Source organism: Rhinopithecus roxellana, chromosome 1 (genome assembly GCF_007565055.1).
Source record: "Rhinopithecus roxellana isolate Shanxi Qingling chromosome 1, ASM756505v1, whole genome shotgun sequence".
Classification (NCBI taxonomy): domain Eukaryota; kingdom Metazoa; phylum Chordata; class Mammalia; order Primates; family Cercopithecidae; genus Rhinopithecus; species Rhinopithecus roxellana.
In genome coordinates, this window is record NC_044549.1 from 22265697 (window position 1) to 22286242 (window position 20546).

Consider the following 20546-nt stretch of genomic DNA (forward strand, 5'->3'; position numbering starts at 1 on the left):
GGATAGGGGGGCGTGGTGGACCAAAAGGCAACATTTGGACATGGAAACAGGAATGCCTGTTCCCATTTAGGACCATGAGTTTCCAGGCTTTTGCTGGGGAACTGCCCTCTTCTACCCATTATTTCCTTGCCTCTTGTCCCTATCAATTATATTTAAGAGTAAGAAGTTTTAATATTAAGTGTTCCTCCAATTGTTATTTTTTAGTGTTTGATTTCCTTTCTCTTTAAAAAAAAATTACCACATCAAGTAACAACTGATTTATGAACTGAAAATAGTAACAAGCTCAACTCCAAAGTCCATGCTTTTAAACAAGATTCAACATCTTTTATTTACATGTTTATGACATACATTAATGGTCATATACCATTTTTAAACTAAATCTAGTAACAACAGAGGATGGAACATAAAAGACACAATTCCAAATTTTAGTCAGGTTGAAATGCTTTTTCACTAACTGAAAGATAAGATAAATGAGCAGCCATTATAAAGTTATGGGCTGTATGTCAATTCACTTCTTAAAACTGAAAGTCAGCCACACAGCTGTTAAAACAATGGGAAATTTGCAAATGCAAATATATAATGCATGCATAGCTATCACATTTATTCTTTATCCTTAAAGCCATTTTTAAAGTAAACTGGGAGAGGCATCTTAATAATATATGTACATCAAGGCACATTCTTTTCTTGTGCTTTAGGAATGATTTACATGTGATCTGCTTATATCTTAATTTTGTACTTTATAACAGCTTCTAATACCTAAAAGCTTAATTTTTAACAATTATACTTTGAGTGGTAGTTTCCCAGAGAGAAATGTGGCATCTCTCATGGTTATTTTCAAAATCAGAAAATTGGATAGCTTGAGGAGGTGGGATTTAAAAATCAAACAAATGAATTAATATAACTCAGTTTTCATAACCTTTAAAAATAATTTATCTTCAACAATTTGGTGGAACTGTAATCAATTTCTTCAAGTATTATACTATGAGGGCTGCACTGAATAATTTTCAATGTTTTGAAATTACCTGACAATTACATGGTATCCACAGAGACGCTGTGAATATCTATATTGCTATCCGATTTCTCAACTGCAGTTTTTCAACCAAATTAAACAATTAAACATGATAACAAAAGCTGAAAACATACCAAACCTAGCTTGTTTGTTCATTAACTTGTTCGTTCTTTACAAATAATGAGAATTTTTTTTCCATTAATTGTCATATGTTATCAAGGAGAATTTTCCCATCAACAGTGTTAAATAACTCTGTTCTTTTTTCATGGTCAATTTGCTTGCCTTGAAGAAATAGTATAGTAAGGTTTTAATAAGCATTTCATGCATTTTAATGGCATTTTTAAAATTAGCTATTCATTTATGGGTTCCTCATATAAATATATTGTGCAAACTTGATTACAACATGTAACTCATTAAGTGCTTTAAAACAGAATAAAGAATCCCTGACTTAAAAGGGGATAAAATAAATAGTAAGTCAAGAATCACAGATCTAAAGCATTTAAAAAACGTAATATACCTATGCATCCTATTGAAATGCTTTATATTAGAATTTTTTTTAATCCATAAACAGGGCAAATAAATCACAGAATCTCTATATTTTGAGAATAAAACAGAAGAAAAGCCAACTGGTGCAGTCTTTTAAATGCAAAATGTATAATAAAGTAATGTCAAAATGCAAATGAAACTGTACAGTTTTAAATTCAGTACAGTCATTTATAAACATTAATTCATAAAAGGTATATCATGATAAACCACTGCCATCAAATATTAGGTTGGTGCAAAAGTAACTGCACCAACCTAATAGATTTGTTTTCAATTTCTTTACACTAAATGGACTTTTCTATAGAACCCATTGGCCAGGCAAAATGTTTGGAAATGTTATGTTACCAAACAGCCCAGAGCTTTGATATGTAAACTCCAAGCAGTCAGTCACACAGAATTGTAAACAAATGTTCTGTGAGTTCAGTGTACAAGAGATGTCACTTCTTTTTATCTTCATTAACATACTCATTCTCCTTCTGAAATATGTGCTACCTCTACTTTAACAGTTTGAATAGCTTCTGCAACTTCAGATAGCTTCTGTCCTTGCTGTTGTGCCAATACATAATTAACCACTTGCATAATACTTTGGTCAGAAAGTGTAGATACCGATGGATACTCTTCAGTAGCTGCAACAGCTTCCAGAGCTTCCATAGTTTCTCCCGTCACTACCACAGTCTCAAGTTCTTGAGGACCACTGCTTTCTTGCTCCTGCATGTCTGCTGTTAAGATGCTAACAGCATGTGCCACTTGAGTTCCTTGGTTATGAAACTGAAGGGTGTCTTTTTCCAGCATAATTTTGCAAGGCACATAGTCTCTGTGGAATTTTGTCATATGTTTACGGAGTGTTCGAGCATCTATGTAGGCTTCGCTACATACAGGACAGACATAGGGCCGTTCACCAGTATGTGTTCTGACGTGGCGTTTTAGAGATCGGGCATCAGCCCAAGCTACTCCACATGTTAAGCACTCAAATGGCTTAACTCCTTAAAAAAGAAAAAAAAGCATGGGTAGTGAGGTGCAAGCACCAAAATATACTTAAACTGCCTACCAAACTACCTTTTATTAAAAGGTACAGTAGCTCATAAGCCTTTCTATCTTGACTGTGGCAATCTTTTATTTAGGACTCAATGGCTTTCCTTGGAATAAACAAGATTCTGGGCCGGGCGCGGTGGCTCACGCCTGTCATCCCAGCACTTTGGGAGGCCGAGGCAGGTGGATCACCTGAGGTCAGCAGTTCGAGACCAGCCTGACCAACATGGTGAAACCCCATCTCTACTAAAAATACAAAAATTAGGCTGGCATGGTGGCGGGTGCCTGTAGTCCCAGAGGCTGAGGCAGGACAATCACTTGAACCTGGGAGGCAGAGGTTGCAGTGAGCCAGGATTGCGTCACTGCACTCCAACCTGAGTGACAGAGCAAGACTCTGTCTCCATAAAAAAAAAAAAAAAAAAAAGAATAAACAAGATTTCTCTAAAGATCTTCCTATGGACAGATGTGACTGAGACAAATTTTAGGTTCTGTGCATAATCTCATTTATTCCTTTACTCCTTCAAAGCAGAGGTTTCAAATAGCTTAGTTCAGCATAACAATGTGGATACAGAATTAAGTTCACTAAAAAAGGAATCTATTTATATATACACAATAATTAGGTACTCAGGTTCAAGATCACCTCTGTCATTTGAATAAAGATATAAAATTAATCCTTTACCAAGGAAGGTGAAAGAGCTGGTAAAGGGAGAATCACTACTGGATTGGCTTTTATTCTATAAGGATAACTATACCAAGTATAGTTACCTTCATGGTTGTTCATGTGTCTCCTATACTCTCTTAGCTGAGTGAATTTTCTTCCACATTTTTCACACACCCGTTCCAGGTTTTGCTTTGCTCTTCCTTTTTTCCCATGGGTAGCTTTCTTTACATGCCTTCTGAACAAAGCTTTTTCATAAAATTCTTTGCCACATATATTACACCTAAAATAGGGGAAAAGACCAAATTATTTTGTCCAAAGCAGCAGCAGTCATAATAATCAGAGTACATGCATGTATCAATTAAGTTCAGCTCCTTCTCAAATTTACCCACCTATAAGGCTCAGTGACAGAATGAGACTTCACATGGGAATACCAATCCTTCTTCCAACTATAGCACTTATCACAAAATTGGCACTGGAATGGCTTCACACCAAGATGTTTGTTCATGTGCTGGCGAAGATCTCTAGCTTCAAAGAAACTTTTTTCACATCTGCAATAAAGTTCAGTTACCCAAATGGATAATCTCATTCCTTTAAAACAAGTTTCCAAGAACGCAGTAATTATTTTTAGTTTTTTAGAACTCCTAATCTCAACTTAAAAGAATTCCCTAATTTTCCAATCTTGCATAAAGGCTACAGGGTTTTAGGTTCTTTTCATCTTAAGGCTACCAGAAATGTTTTAGAAAGCATAGTGCATAGTTCCCAAAGGTTATTAAGGAGGAAATTTACTATTCTCTCTCTCTCTCTCCTAAGTGACCCCACTTTGAGATCCCTATTCAACCCTCTCTCTCTTAGTCTATGTGTTGAGGGGAGGCTTTACCTTTGACCCTAGGGATAGAGCAAATGACTTGGGCCTAAGTTAACCACAACAAAGCATTCCTTTGGCCATAGTGATTGACTCAGGGATAACTGACTTAACTTGATGTAACTGGAGTAATCCTCAGGGCTTTGATGAACTACCAGAAAATAAGTTTGACAATTTGGAATCTGAGAGGATGTGAGACTGAAACCACTGCCATTGTCTTGTCCATAGGGTGCCTCACAGAAAACAAGTGCTAATGAATTTGAATCCGGTTTACATTAAACCACCCAGACTCCTAGACTTTATATTTAATTCAAACCTGTTCGGGTTGAGTGTACTTTCACTTATAACTAAAAATGTATTGATAACAAACTATCTTTGTTGCAGAATAAGACTAATTAGAGTAACATCAACAAATATGTCAAGTAGGAAGCTCCAAAAACCCATCTCTCCACAAAAGCAGAGGATAAACTGGCAAACTGTTAGAATCAACCTTACCAGGAAGGAACTCTGAAAACTAAAAGCTTACAGTGACCAGATAAATGTTTAACAAAGAAAAAAAATTGTTGAATCTCTGTTAAGAGAGCTTTCTGATGTACCCCTGAACCAAAAAGTTAAAAAAAAGAGCAAACGAGAGAGCTTCCTGGCTTTTTTTTCCCCCTAAGAGACAGGATCTTGCTATGCTGTCTGCCCAGACTAGTTTTGAACTCCTGGCCTTAAGCAATCCTCCCACCTGTTTCCCGAAGTGTTGGAATTACAGACATGAGTTACTGCGCCCACCCTAAAATGACTTTTTTTCTTTTTCTTTTCTTTTTTTGAGGTGGGGTTTCACTCTGTCGCCCAGGATGGAGTGCAGTGGTGCGATCTTGGCTCACTGCAACCTCCTACCTCCTGGGTTCAAGTGATTCTCCTGCCTCAGCCTCCCAAGTAGCTGGGACTACAGGTGTGAACCACCATGACAGGCTGATTTTTATATTCTTAGTAGAGATGGGGTTTTGCCACATTGGCCAGGCTGCTCTCAAACTTCTGACTTCAGATGATCTGCCCGCCTTGGCCTCCCAAAGTGCTGGGATTACAGGCTTGAGCTGTTGTGCCTGGCCTGACTAATTTTATGTTATATGAATTTTACCTCAATCATAACAGAGATTTCAGGAGGCTCTGGAAAATGAAGAGGACTGGGGAAAAGAAACTGGCTGGCAGTGAGACTCTTCTTTCCCACACCCCCACTTCCAGGTAGTACATTTGAAAATCTTAAATCACTTTAAATGAGTGATTTGTATGGTAAATGATTTACATCTCAAAGATGTTAAAAACAGTAACTCTTAGGCAAGAAAAAAAGGACATTAAAATCAAGAGTAAACTGAAGTTACAGTTTAACATTATCTTCAAATATTTTTTAGAAAACTAAATAAAAACATAATTAAATTAATTGAATGCCTCACATATTGAATACTTACTGAGTACAATGATAGCCTCGAACCTCAGGCTTTGGTTGGTGTTTCTTGAAGTGCTTGCTGAGTCCAGAGCCCCTATGAAAAGACTTTCCACAAACTGAGCAAAGGTACTTGGACTCTCCTATTAGAAAAAAATCAAAACCCTGTCACATATCCAGCAATCAGTCCTCTTTTAACAAAATTCTTTTTTTTTTTTTTTGAGATGGCATCTCACTCTGTTGCCCAGGCTGGATGGAGTGCAGTGGCGTGATCTCGGCTCATCACAAACTCTGCCTCCCGGGTTCACGCCATTCTCCTGCCTCAGCTTCCCGAGCAGCTGGGACTACAGGCACGTGCCACCACACCCAGCTAATTCTTTGTATTTTTAGTAGAGATGGATTTCACCGTGTTAGCCAGGATCGTCTCGATGTCATGACCTCGTGATCTGCCCGCCTTAGCCTCCCAACGTGCTGGGATTACAGGCGTGAGCCACCATGCCTGGCCTTTAGCAGAATTCTTTATGTTATTTCAGAAGTTATTTTACCAAAGGGACATGGACGCTGTAACATTTGGCAGACATCTAAGAATAACAATAAACCATGTCAAAATCCCCATTTCCTCTCAACAACTATAGTACTATCAGAAGGTACGATCCAAAGAATGTGATACAGTTGTATGATCTACAGATTGTAACAGTAATAGAATACAAGTTGCAGCAGGTATCTACCCTTCATTGACTATTCCCACATTTTTGCTTTAAAACATCTAAGTATGTATGGACAAAAAATATAAGCCAACTACTATGTTGACAATTATGTCTGCCTACCATTTAACTTTTTAAAAGCATGATCATTTCTTTATGCCTGGATTTAAATTACGCATGATTTTAATACTTAGTACACATTTTTCTACACTGAGGGAAACAATGAATATTCTATATACAAACATAGCTGTAAAACCAGATCTAAGAAAACGCTTTTTAAAATTAATTAATTAATTTTTTTTTGAGATGGAGTCTCGCTCTGTCGCCCAGGCTGGAGTGCCGTGGCGCAATCTCAGCTCACTGCAAGCTCCGCCTCCTGGGTTCACACCATTTTCCTGCCTCAGCCTCCCAAGTAGCTGGGACCACAGGAGCCCGCCACCACGCCCAGCTAATATTTTGTATTTTTAGTCGAGATGGGGTTTCACTGTGTTAGCCAGGATGGTCTTGATCTCCTGACCTCGTGATCCGCCTACCTCGGCCTCCCAAAGTGCTGGGATTACAGGCGTGAGCCACGGTGCCCAGCCTATGCTTTTAATTTTAAATACTATCTCAATACAAAATTGAGCACACACGACTATCAGTTTATGAATGCAATTTCTGGTATAATTAAAGCATACATTAATAGTTTATGAAATGTAACTATGTCAATATAAATTTCTCATTACCTGTGTGAATACTCATATGTTCTTGAAGACTCCGTTTGGTAACAAAAGACTTAACACATAGTTCACACTGGAACTGCTTTTGGGATTGATGAAGACTCTGATGTAATTTTAGACCATGCTTATAGATAAAAGTCTTTCCACAGACCTAAGATAGAACAGGGGTGATTAAGTCAAGAAAACAAAAAGGGAGATTGTTTCTGAAGAACGAGGACAGAGAAAATGAATATATTATTTTAAATAAATATTTAAATTATTTAACTTACAATAAACATAATGACAAACTGAAAGTTGAAACCAACTTGAAAGATGGCCCCTCTTCTGATTCAGTATTCAACATACATTGTTATTTTAAATCCATGTGTTTACCAGAGACTCTCAAAATAGTAAAAATCAGACAAACCTCATGCTATCCTTGAGAGTGGTAAATAGTATACTTTATATTAAGAAACATGGAAGCTTAATCAAGAACAATATACCATTTCCTGCTACACCAACTACAGCAGTGCTTTTCAAACTGTGATGAAGAACTAATTATCTTTTTCCTTTTCCACAATCCACTGGGAGAAATTTTTGTTAAACACAAAAATTTTTGTTAAAAATGATGTGACAATGCCAAATTGCTATGACAGTTTCTACATGCTTACTCTCTATTTCTCTACTTATCGTCCACAGACCACACATTCTGAGTAGTGCCACATGGAAAGACAAGAGGCCCAACTCATACTTGGTATTTAAATTTATGGCCGGGTGTGGTGGTTCACGCCTGTAATCCCAGCACTTTGGGAGGCCGAGACAGGTGGATCATTTGAGGTCAGGAGTTCGTGACCAGCCTGGTCAACATGGTGAAACCCTGTCTCTACTAAAAAAAAAAAAAAAAAAAATTAGCCAGGTGTGGTGGCAGGCGTCTGTAATCCCAACTACTCAGGAGGCTGAGGTAGGAGAATCTCTTGAACCCAGGAGGCGGAGGTTGCAGTGAGCCAAGATCGCGCTACTGCACTCTAGCCTTGGTGACAGAGCAAGAATCTTTCTCAAAAACAAAAAACAAAAAAAATACATAAATTTACAAATAAAGTGATCCTTAGGACTTGGCTTCAAAATAACTGGTGGAGCCGGGCACGGTGACTCATGCCTGTAACCCTAACACTTTGGGAGACTGAGGTGGTTGGATTGCCTGAGCTCAGGAGTTCAAGACCAGCCTGGGCAACAAGGTGAAACCCCATCTTTACTAAAATACAAAAAATTAGCTGGGCGTGGTGGCGTGCGGGTGTAGTTCCAGCTACTCGGGAGGCTGAGGCAGGAGAATGGCTTGAACCTGGGAGGTGGAGGTTGCAGTGAGCCAAGATCGCACCACTACACTCTAGCCTGGGGGACAGAGTGAGACCCTACCTCCAAAAAAAACCCAAACCAAAACAAACAAACCTGGCGGGGTGGAGGTGGGGGTGGGAGTAGCGTAGTGAGTAATAGTATACATAAAACACATGTACCATGAGCTGGTAACTACTGAGGTTGGGTGAAGGGTACATGTGGGTTCAGCCCACTCTCTTGTAAAATAATAAAAAGGTATAAAAGAGAGAAATATAAAAAAACCTCACTGGAGGCCAGGCACAGTGACTTATGCCTATAATCCCAGCACTTTGGGAGGCCCAGGTGGGAAAACAGCCTGAGACCAGGAGTTCAAGAGCAGCCTGGGCAATATAGCAAGACCCTTGTCTCTATAAAAATTAAAAAAAAAAAAAAATTAGGTGGGTGTGGTGGCATGCACCTGAAGTCCTAGCTACTTGGGTGGCTGATGAAGGAGGATTGCTTGAAACCAGGAGTTCGAGTTTACTGTGAGTTAAGATAACGCCACTGTACTCCAGTCTGGGTAATAAAACAAGAAAGACCCTGTCTTTAAAAAATCTCATTGAAAGAGATACTTGCACACGCATGTTTACAACAGCACAATTCACAGTTGCAAAAATATGAAACCAGCACAAATGCCCGTAAATCAATGAGAAGATAAAGAATATGTGTATATATATACCATGGAATACTACTCAGTCATAAAAATGAACAAAACAATGGCATTTGCAGCAACCTGGATGGAATTGGAGACCACTACTCTTTTTAAAATTACTTTTTTTTTGAGATGGAGTCTCATTCTGTCGCCCAGGCTAGAGTGCAGTGGTGTGATCTCGGCTCACTGCAAACTCTGCCTCCCGGGTTCCAGCGATTCTCCTGCCTCAGCCTCCCGAGTAGCTGGGATTACAGGTGTGTTCCACTATGCCTGGCTAATTTTTTGTATTTTTAGTAGAAACGGGGTTTCACCATGTTGGCCAGGATGGTCTCAATCTCCTGACCTTGTGATCCACCTGCCTCGGTCTCCCAAAGTGCTGGGATTACAGGCATGAGCCACTGTACCCGGCCAATTAATTCATTTTTTTGAGATGGAATTTTGCTCGTTGTCCAGGCTGGAGTGCAGTGGCACCACGCCGGCTCACTGCAACCACCACCTCCCAGGTTCAAATGATTGGAGACCACTACTACAAATGAAGTAACTCAGGAATGGAAAACCAAACATCGTTATGTTCTCACTCATAATTGGGAGCTAAGCTATGAATGATACAATGGACTCTGGGGACTTGGGGGAAAGGGTGAGTTGGGGGTGAAGCATAAAAGACTACACCCTGGGTATAGTGTATACTGTTCAAGTAATGGGTACACCAAAGTTTCAGAAAACACCACCAAAAAACTTATCCAAGTAAACAAACACCACCTGTTCCCCAAAAACTATTAAAATACAGAAAGAAAAAAGAAAAAAATCCCATTGGTTCCAAACTGTTTTTTAATAAAAATACTGAGTCAGGCCTGGCATAGTGGCTCACACCTGTAATTCCAGTACTTTGTGAGCCTGAGGAATGAAGACTACTTGAGCCCACGAGTTTGAGGCCAGCCTGGGCAACATAGTTAGGCCCCATCTCCACAAAATATAAAAAAATTAGCCACGCATGGTGATGCACACCTGTAGTCCCACCTACTTGGGAGGCTAAGGTGGGAGGATGGTTTACGCCTCTGAGAGAGGGAGGCTGCAGTGACCCGTGATCATGCCACTACATTCCAGCCTGAGAGACAGAACAAGACCTCGTCTCAAAAGAGACAAAAAACCCCAAACTGAATCATATATATAAGGCTACAAGTGTGACTAGAAATTTTTCACTGTTCCAAACAGCCCAAAGCTGGCTAATCACAAGATTCATCGCCCTTGAGTAGTATTTTGGCATTTAGGTACTCTCAATCCTTAGCTCTAGAAAGGAACACAGCTTAGGCAGAACTTTTACAGACCACAGAGATTTGTTTAAGCCATGGGTTCCTTCCCAGTCTGGGTTGGTCTAGTTGAAGGTTAAGGAATGATGGGGATGATAAATTGGTTTTTATCATCATTGGTGATTATCTTTCACCCTATACATCCTCTGGACCCTAGTTAAGTTTTCACAAACGTCTTAAACAGATTCAAATTACAACTTCAGAGAGCAAATTAAAAAACACAATAGGGAATCACCTTTGGTCTAGGCAATAAATAAGTCATAAATTTCCCTGACATTTTACAAATATGAGAGTGACTTGAGAATACATATCCCACCAGTCTCTTTGGCACCCATAGTTAAGTTCTAATGTTTTTTAAATAGCAAAATAAACGTTACAGCTTTACCTGGCATGCATGTGGCTTTACACCTGTGTGCTTCAACATATGTATTCGGAGAGAATATAATTTAGGTAATGTTCTTCCACATATGGAACATATAAATTCCCGCTTGGTTCTGCCCTTCTCAGATGACGTTCCTGACGCTTCATTAGATGCGGAGTTGGACGAGGATGAAGAGGGTGCATCTTTTCTGGTATGACGAATAAGATGTGCTCGCAAAGAGGCACTGTATTGAAACTGTTTTTTACACAACTAAAAGAAAAATAAAATTCTCTCTAAATGTATTTCCATTACAAAATGTTACCTGAAGCTCAACTCATATTTGAACTTTTTGTTACAATTACATAAATCAATAAACACATATACTATGTAAAAAACAATAGGCACTAGATTGTAAAGATAAAAGTGGTAAGACTCAATTCCTATTCAGAAGAGGCTAAAGTCTAACAATAGCACAAGATTTATATCAACAAGGTTGGGCTTGAAACAGGTCTTTCAGGAGTGGTAAAACAAAGCCAGAAGAATATTATCATCAGCATGAGTACTAATAGTTGTCAGGTGGAACAGAAGTAGGGGCTGGAAATAGAAAGGTAAGGCTGTGATTGATGGCCCTTGGATTTTATCTCATAGTTGAAGATTCAAGAAAATTTTGTTCTTTTTAAAATCAAAGTTATATATGCTTAACCTGTGGAAAACTTGTTTTTTTAAAACAACAAGTAAAACTGGTCTCCTGGCCAACCATCTCCACCATATTTTGCTTCTAGAGTTATCTCTGACTTTGTTTTTAAGCGCAGCTGTGCTTGTATGACTCTCTCTTGATGCTTCTCTTTGTAACTCTATGTAACACACATAATGGAAGTTGATTTGCATTTTTACTCCTCTACTCTCTACTTAGATATGTAAATGATTTCCATTACCCCTCTTTATCAATATACCTATATCATATTCTTGAGTAGACCAATTTCAAGGCTTACATTTTTAGGATGTAAATATTATTACCACTGGGCCACATACAGTACACTGTAATTCTTTTTCCTTTCTTACTTTTTGTTTTATTTCTCTTTGCACTTACTAATTTGCCAAACTCTGCCCCCAACTGCACTGGGAGGAGATTTAAAACCCATCACCTTTTTGGAAATCTCTGTCAAATCATTATGTCCTCGGCTGGTTGTGGTGGCTTACGCCTGTAACCCCAGCATTTGGGAGGCTAAAGAGGGTAGATCACTTGAGTCCAGGAGTTTAAGACCAGCCTAGGCAACATGGTAAAACCCTGTCTCTACAAAAAAAATACAAAAAGCCAAGAATGGTGGTGCATGCCTGTGGTCCCAGCTATTTGGGAGGCTAAGACAGGAGGATCATTTGAGCCCGGGCTGTGGAGGTTTCAGTGAGCTGTGATAGTGCCACTGCACTCCAGCCTGGGCTACAGAGCAAGATCCTACCTCAAAAAAAAAAAAAAAAAAAAAAAAAAAATCATTATGTCCTGGGCTAATTGTTCCCTATACCTGATACATAGCTTCATCCTGGGATCTCCCTTCACTATTGTCTTGATGAATCCCTCGGACTCTGTTGAACTGGATGCCATGTTTTCCATTTAACCTATCTTGCTCATTTTAGTGAAACTGTCTGTCAACAGCTTCCTGAGAAAATTTGGGAGGTAATAATTTTGAGACCTGGCATGTCTGAAAATATTCTTATTCTACCGGCCGGGCGCGGTGGCTCAAGCCTGTAATCCCAGCACTTTGGGAGGCCGAGACGGGCGGATCACGAGGTCAGGAGATCGAGACCATCCTGGCTAACATGGTGAAACCCCGTCTCTACTAAAAAAATACGAAAAAAAATTAGCCGGGCGAGGTGGCGGGCGCCTGTAGTCCCAGCTACTCGGGAGGCTGAGGCAGGAGAATGGCGTGAACCCGGGAGGCGGAGCTTGCAGTGAGCTGAGATCTGGCCACAGCACTCCAGCCTGGGCGGCAGAGCGAGACTCCGTCTCAAAAAATATATATACATATTCTTATTCTACCATTATAATTAAAAGTTTGACTGATTGGCTATAAGAATTCAAGTCAGAAATCCTCTCTTTAGATTTTAAACACATGGTGGCTTTGTCTTCTAGTTTCTGTTGCTGTTGTTGAAAAACCTAAAGCCATTCTGATCCTTATCCTTTTTATGAGACTGACAATGTTATTGTTTTCCTTCTGGCAACTAACTAATTTTATTTTTGTCCACTGATTCTGAAATTTTATAATGTACTTTAATACAGTTTTATTTTCATTCACTGTTCTGGGCATTCAGTGTATTCCTTTAACACAGAAACTTCTATCCTTAAGTTCTGAAATTTTTCTTTATATTTTTTTCCATGCTCTGCAAGTAATACTTGTATACTGAATATCTTAGACCAATAATATTATTTTCTTTCACTCCCAATTTCTAACTTTTCTTTTTGCTCTATTTTCTGGGAGATTTCATCAGTTATATTTTCCAACTTTTGTGAGATTTTTTATATGGTATATATTTTATTCCTAAAAAACTCTTTAATTTAATGTACCGTTCATATTAATAATTTTTTTAGGCTTTTTTTTTTTTTTTTTTTTTACACTAGTCAAGTGCAGAAGTGAGAAGGGGGTAGAGTAGAACAAGGAGTTTGATCTGTAACTGTGAACAATCGAGATAACTCACTAACTTCGGACCAGTCAATATGACCTTTTATTTAAAAAATTTTTTTTTTTGTACACAGAGGGTCTCGCTATATAGCCTGGTCTTGAACTCCTGGGCTCAAGTGATTCTCCCATCTCTGCCTCCCAAAGTGTTCGGATTACAGGTATAGGCCACCACGCTCAGCCTCAATGTGTCCTTTTAAAAACATAGTACTGCTGGGCGCAGAGGCTCACGCCTGTACTCCCAGCACTTTGGGAGGCTGAGGCAGGCAGATCACCTGAGATCAGGAGTTCGAGATCAGCCTGACCAAAATGGAGAAACTCCATCTCTACTAAAGATACAAAATTAGCCGGGTATGGTGGTGTATGACTGTAATCCCAGCTACTCGGGAGGCTGAGGCAGGAGAACTGCTTCAATCTGGGAAGCAGAGATCGTGCCATTGCACTCCAACCTGGGCAACAAGAACAAAACTCTGTCTCAAGAAAAACAAAAACAAAAACCATAGTACCTGGCTGTTTTGTAAACTTAATTTTTTCATTTATCTCTTACATAAATCATACGTTCTGAAGTTTTTTTCTTTTTAGTTTTCTTTTCTCGCTAGTCTTACGATTCCTCAAAGTTGTCTTTTTTTTTTTTTTTTTTCTTTTTGGAGACAGGGTCTCACTTTGTGGGGCAATCTTGGCTTCCTGTAGCCTTGACCTCCTGGGTTCAAGCCATCCTCCTGCCTCAGCCCCCCACAAGTAGCTGGGACTACAGGTGTGTGCCACCATGCCCAGTTAATTTTTGTATTTTTGTAGAGACGGGGTTTCACCATGTTGCCCAGGCTGGTCTTGAAATTTGAGCTCAAGCAATCTGCCTGCCTTGGCCTCCCAAAATGTTAGAATTATAGGTACAAGCTACTGCGCCCAGCCAAAGTTGTTTTTCTTGAAATCTTTTGTCATGAGCCAATAATCCCTAATATCTGTTCATATTTCAGAATAAGACATTAAAAAATTCACTGGAATTTCCATGTAAATGGGGAGGGGACTGTTGTCAACCATGAGCTTTAGTCAGTAGTTGTCTTTTGCTATTGGGCTTCAGACTTTTCATCTCTGAGAAATCTTTTTGCTTTATGGTTAAGGGTGTAGATGCCTATACCCTGGGACTTGAGAAAAGAAAGAACTTAGGCCAGGCGCGGTAGCTCACACCTGGCATCCCATACCTTGGGAAGGCTGAGGCAGGTGGATCATCTGAGCTCAGGAGTCTGAGACTGGCCTGGCCAACTTGGTGAAACCCTGTCTCTACTAAAAACACAAAATTAGCCAGGCATGGTGGCTCATGCCTGTAGTCCCAGCTACTCAGGAGGCTGAGGCAGGAGAATCGCCTGAACCTGGGAGGTGGAGAATGCAGTGAGCCAAGATTGCGCCACTGCACTCTAGCCTGGTTGACAGAACAAGACTCCGTTTCCAAAAAAAAACAACTTAACATTCAGTATGCTTTTACTCTTCCCTGTTTTGAGTACAGTACACTTAGCTTCACTGTACATAGTACATAAAACCATAGTTATGGTTTTATCCTTTCCAGGGAGTAGAAGATGGATCTTTGGCTAAGGGGACAGGGGTAGTGAGTTAATTGCTCTATTTTCAAGGTAGCTAGCACTACTAATTCCTGAGACATTTTGGTGGTTCTACAATTCAATTTGGGTTGATTCTTAGCTTTCCCCACTGAAAACCTTGAAGTGAACACTTTCAAATCTGCTGAATAAGTTACTCCATCTATTTATTTGTATCCAGAATTTAGTTGTTTCAAGATTTCCTGTTCTCTCTGCCTTTTTATGAGTTACATTTTTAAAATGATCTTTTCACTGTTGTCTTACTATGGTATTGGGAGGAAGCAGAGATAAATCACTGAATATTTTGGGGAGGCAAGTAAATGACATGCACATTTAAATCAAAAGATGACTCATACAGTCATAAAAAACATAGAATACAAGTGAAAAGATAACCAAGCAGTAAGTTGGATTCTATATATTATGAATTAGAGTTATCTTCAATTAGCTTTCCAAATACTTACCGGACATTTGTAATCTCTAGCTCTTTCATGTTTCAGTTTGTGCATTATAAGGGCGTATCGTCTCTGAAAAACCATTCCACATTCTCCACATTTATGAGATGCTTCTTCAGTGTTCTCTTTAGCATCTCTTTTTGGCTGTTTCATCTTCTTTCCTCTTTGAACTAACTTCTGAGCCACCTAATAAGGGATAGAAATCACAATCTAAGTAAATCCACTCAATTTTAATTTTGAAAGACATGATGTAAATTTCTAACAAAAAGATTTCAAATTCACATTATTACTACTGGCATTTAAAACATTAAGTTGCTACCTTGTACCCGTCTCACCTCCCAAATAATTTTCACTATAGCCATAAGTTCATCAATACAATGCTTTCAACCTAAAGCTAAAACTACAAAGGCCAACCCTTCTTACATCATACCTGTTGAACTGCTGACTTGGGAATGGCTTTCCGTTTCTGCAGCTTTTTCTCCATTCCCTTGTGTAGTCGAATATATGCCCCTTCATTAACAGAACGTTGTCGAAGCCTGCTTCTGTAAGTATCATCATCAGGGCCAAAGTCTGTCTTTGCTGTTGATGCCACTACATTTTCCTGATCTTTTAAAGGTTGGTCAACATTCTGCCTACGTTTTGGAATGTCTTCGGCACAGATATCCTCAGCTGATATATCATATCCCACACCACTATCCTCTGGTGAACTACTAATTACATTCTCTTTTGAAAGTTTAGGGTGTATATTAGAAACTGTGTTATTTTCTCTGTTGCTTGAAGTTTCCAGTTTTGTCTGGTTGTTTTTTGTTATTAAATCAACAGACTTCATTTCAGGATGGGAATCAGCTATACATCCTACAGATGACAGGGCAGCTTCAGTCTCTGAAGAAACCTGGGGCTCAGGCTGTCGTCCTAACTCTCCATTCTGCTCAGCTTCTGGCAATTCTCCATTTACCAGCAGTACAATTTCACAATCCCCAAGTTCAGTAGATAAAGTTGTTGTGGTTCCCTCATTGCTAGCCACAGGAGGTGCTGTACCTCCATTCTGTACTGGTAAGTCCTGGGTGGATGCAACTGTTTGTACTTCACCCTTCTTATATACTGTTAGCTGCTTCTCTTCCATTAGCTTATGTACACTTTCACAAATCTCTAAGACTTCTGACATGAAAAGATGACGAGCTAAGATGGCTACATCAGCCATGCTACAGAAGTCAAAACTTAGTACAGAAGTATAGGCAAATTCCAGTAAAGGAAGGAAGCTGGCCTTACAAAAACCTGTATGAATATAAAGAAGGTAAAGACAAAAAAGTCAATTACCAATGAAACAATACAGAATTATGACAATATAAAATATAATTCAAAGGCAAATATGACCATTTGTTCTGCAACTAATCATCCCTGGATTTGCATTTTGTTCTGGTTTCTTATTAAACCTGGACTAACTCATTTGTATGAGCTGAGTCTCAGTACCTAACACAGAAAACAGTATCAGACTTACTACCTCAAGAGTTGCTATAAGGCAGTCATTTTCAAACCGTACTCCTTAGAACCCTGGGGATTCCTCAAATTCCCCTCAAGAAGCAGCTGCTGGAGGATGGAGGGTTAAAAAAAAGAGGAAGGCAGGTGAGTGGCAGGGTTCAACCAACATGTCCCCTAATCTCACTTCAGTAAATATACCTGTACTTCCAAGTAATAGTGGTCCATATAAAAATGTTATTGAACAAAGTATTCTATGACTAAAAGTAAAAAAACAATACCTAAGGGAGAGGTCAGCAACGTTTGTCTGTTAAGAGTAAGATAATAAATATTGCAGGCCATGAGATGTCTGCTACAACAGCTCAGCTTTGCCACTGAAGCTGGAAAGCAGATGTACACCAATGGACGTGGCTGTGTTCCAATACAACCTTCTTTACAAAAAGGGAAGGAAGGGAAGAGTGGTCCTTGGGCTGCAGTTTGCATATACCAGGTCTAAGGAATGAAATAATTACTATATACGTGAGGTATTACATTCTTCTGTGGGAAAACAAAGTCAGTTTCTTTTCTAAATTTCTCAGTGATTCACTTTCAAAAGCCATTTTTAATTCTTAATATTCATATGAATCAAAAATCAGAAACAAGATTACACAGTGATAATTCTATGTCCATATCCAGAATGGTTAAGAATTTGTATAGCTCTCCAGAATTTTGTTATACAGCCAAGTCAATATTTTTATGTATTTATTTATTTTTTGAGACGGAGTCTTGCTCTGTGGCCAGGCTGGAGTACAGTGGCAAAATCTTGGCTCACTGCAACCTCCCGACTCTCAGGTTCAAGCAATTCTCCAATCTAAGCCTCCTGAGTAGCTGGGACTACAGGCACGAGCCACCATGCCCAGCTAATTTTTGTATTTTTAGTAGAGGTGGGGTTTCACCATATTGGCCAGGATGATCTCGATCTCCTGACCTTGTGATCCGCCTGCCTCGGCCTTCCAAAAGTGCTGGGATTACAGGCGTGAGCCACCGCACCTCGTCTTATTTTTTCATTTAGGTACTTTGAGACAGCTCCTTGCTCTGTCAGGCTGAAGTGCAGTGGATTCATCATGGCTCACTGTAACTGGACCTCCCAGGCTCAAGCAGTCCTCCTGCTTCAGCCACCTGAGTAGCAGGGCAGGCATGCACCTGGTTATTTTCGTATTTTGTGGAGATGGAGGTCTCCCCATGTTGTCTTGGCTGATCTTAACCTCCTGGCCTGAAGGGTTACTCCCGCCTTGGCATCTCAAAGTCCTTGGATTACAGATGTGAGCCACCATACCCAGATGGAGGCAAATACTCTAATTCCGCCTTCTCACACTAGGTGTCATATTACACATACTTTTCTGCACTTTGCTTTTCTCATACAATAATTTATCTTAGAGATTTTTAAATATACAATTGAGAGTCATATTTGCTGTAATTTTCAGTTCTGACTCAAGGTATGTAAAGTGTGGTACTTTATGCAAAAGAACCTACGAAGGATGAACAAGCATACAGAGAGAAGTCTTAAACTGTGAGATGTTAGGACTCAGGCTGAAACCTGAGGGGACTCCACATCAACATTATCATTATGGTGAATTCAGCCATTCCTGGGAAAGCTAATTCTTTTCTTTTTGAGATGGAGTTTCGCTCTTGATGCCCAGGCTGGAGTGCAATGGCACAATCTTGGCTCACTGCAACCTCCGCTGCCCAGGTTCATGCAGTTCTCCTGCCTCTGCCTCTCGAGCAGCTGGGATTATAGGCGCCCACCACCACACCCAGCTAATTTTGTATTTTTAGTAGAGATGGGATTTCTCCATGTTGGTCAGGCTGGTCTCGAACTCCTGACCTCAGGTGATCCACCCACCTCAGCCTCCCAAAGTGCTGGGATTACAGGCGTAAGCCACTGCACCCGGCCGGGAAGCTAATTCTTAAATAGGCTGAAACCATATTAATGCTGCTACAAATTATGAGACCAAGTTTACGGTAAATCATTAAATTCCTTTAAAATAATCACATACTAAAAAAATAATGTACCCAATACCCTTTAAATTTCTTTTTTTCTTGAGACAGAGTCCTGCTCTGTCGCCCAGGCTGTAGTGCAGTGGTGAGATCTCAGCTCACTGCAACATCCACCTCCTGGGTTCAAGCAATTCTCGTGCCTCAGCCTCCCGAGTAGCTAGGATTACAGGTGTGTGCCACCATGCCCAGCTAACTTTTGAATTTTCAGTAGAGACATGGTCTTGCCATGTTGGGCAGTCTGGTCTCAAACTCCTGGCCTCAAGCGATCCAATCACCTTGGCCTCCCAAAGTGCTGGGATTACAGGCATGAGCCACTGTGCCTGGCCTACCCTTTAAATTTCTAAGTTCAAATTCATAAGAAAAATTTTCCATGAAAACATTAGCATTGCTCCAAATAGCATTTTAAATAGCTAATACCGTTTTTACAAAGATACTGGTCATAGGTTTATTTTAAATACCATAAAAGAAAAAGAAACTAAAACAAAACAAAAAAAATCACTTATAGGCTGGGTGCAATGACTCACACCTGTAGTCCCAGAGCTTTGGGAGGGCATGCAGAGACATTGCCTGAGATCAGGAGTTCAAAACCAGCTTGGGCAACATGGTGAAACCCTGTCTCTACAAAACTTACAAAAGAAATTAGCCAGGCATGGTGATGCGCACCTGTAGTTCCAGTTACTCGGGAGGCTGAAGTGGGAGAATCACTTGAGCCCAGGAGGTCAAGGCTGCAGTGAGCTGAGATTATGCCACTGCACTCCAGCCTGGGTGAGAGCAACACGCTGTCTCAAAAAAAAAAAAAAAAAAAAAAAAAAAAAAAAAAAATCACTTACAATCCTACCATCAAAAGAGAACAGGCAAATAATTTTGGTATTCCATGTTTACCTCCAATCTTTTTTTTTTTTTTTTTAAGATGGAGTCTTACTCTGTCACCAGGCTGGAGTGCAGTGGTGCAATCTCAGCTCACTGCAACCTCCGCCTCCTGGGATCAAGGGATTCTCCTCCCCCAGCCTCCCAAGTAGCTGGCACTACGGGCGCCCACCACCACGCCTGGCTAATTTTTTGTATTTTTAGTAGAGACGGGGTTTCACCATGTTAGCCAGGATGGTCTCTATCTCTTGACCTTGTAATCCACCTGCCTCGGCCTCCCAAAGTGCTGGGATTACAGGCGTGAGCCACCGCACCTGGCCACCTCCAATCTTTTTACACACACATTCCCCGCAGAACATTTTAATCAAATGAAATGGACAATTTTGCAAAATAAAAAGATTGTCGAGATCTATTACAGGACAATGTGAATATAGTTAATACTACTGAAGTGTACACTTAAAAAATCATTATGGCCGGGTGCAGTGGCTCACGCCTGTAATCCCAGCACTTTGGGAGGCTGAGGCGGGCAGATTGCTTGAGGTCAGGAGCTCGAGACCAGCCTTGGCAACACAGCAAAACACCGTCTCTACTAAAATTACAAAAATTAGTCAGGCATTGTTGCGTACACCTGTAATCCCAGCTACTCAGGAGGCTAAGGCAGGAGAATTACTTGAATCCAGAAGGTGGATGGAGGTTGCAGTGAACCGAGATGGTGCCACTGCACTCCAACCTGTGCGACAGAGCAAGACTGTCTCAAAAAATAGTAACAGCAGGGCGTGGTGGCTCACGCCTGTAATCCCAGCACATTGTGAGGCTGAGGTGGGTGG

At 40.1% G+C, this 20546-nt stretch overlaps 1 protein-coding gene across 1 annotated transcript in view; it reads right to left on the reverse strand.

Annotated features, from left to right (window-relative positions):
• Positions 1-297: 297 nt before the first annotated feature.
• Positions 298-20546, reverse strand: part of ZBTB11 (zinc finger and BTB domain containing 11) — a 30033-nt gene continuing 9784 nt past the window's right edge. The window contains exons 4-11 of the mRNA XM_010353328.2: positions 15770-16614; positions 15349-15525; positions 10651-10896; positions 6963-7107; positions 5559-5676; positions 3632-3790; positions 3347-3522; positions 298-2535 (exon numbers count right to left, since the gene is read on the reverse strand). Of these exons, the coding sequence (XP_010351630.1) occupies positions 2018-2535; positions 3347-3522; positions 3632-3790; positions 5559-5676; positions 6963-7107; positions 10651-10896; positions 15349-15525; positions 15770-16614 (2384 nt within the window). The 3' untranslated portion in view covers positions 298-2017. The remainder of the gene's footprint in view (positions 2536-3346; positions 3523-3631; positions 3791-5558; positions 5677-6962; positions 7108-10650; positions 10897-15348; positions 15526-15769; positions 16615-20546) is intronic.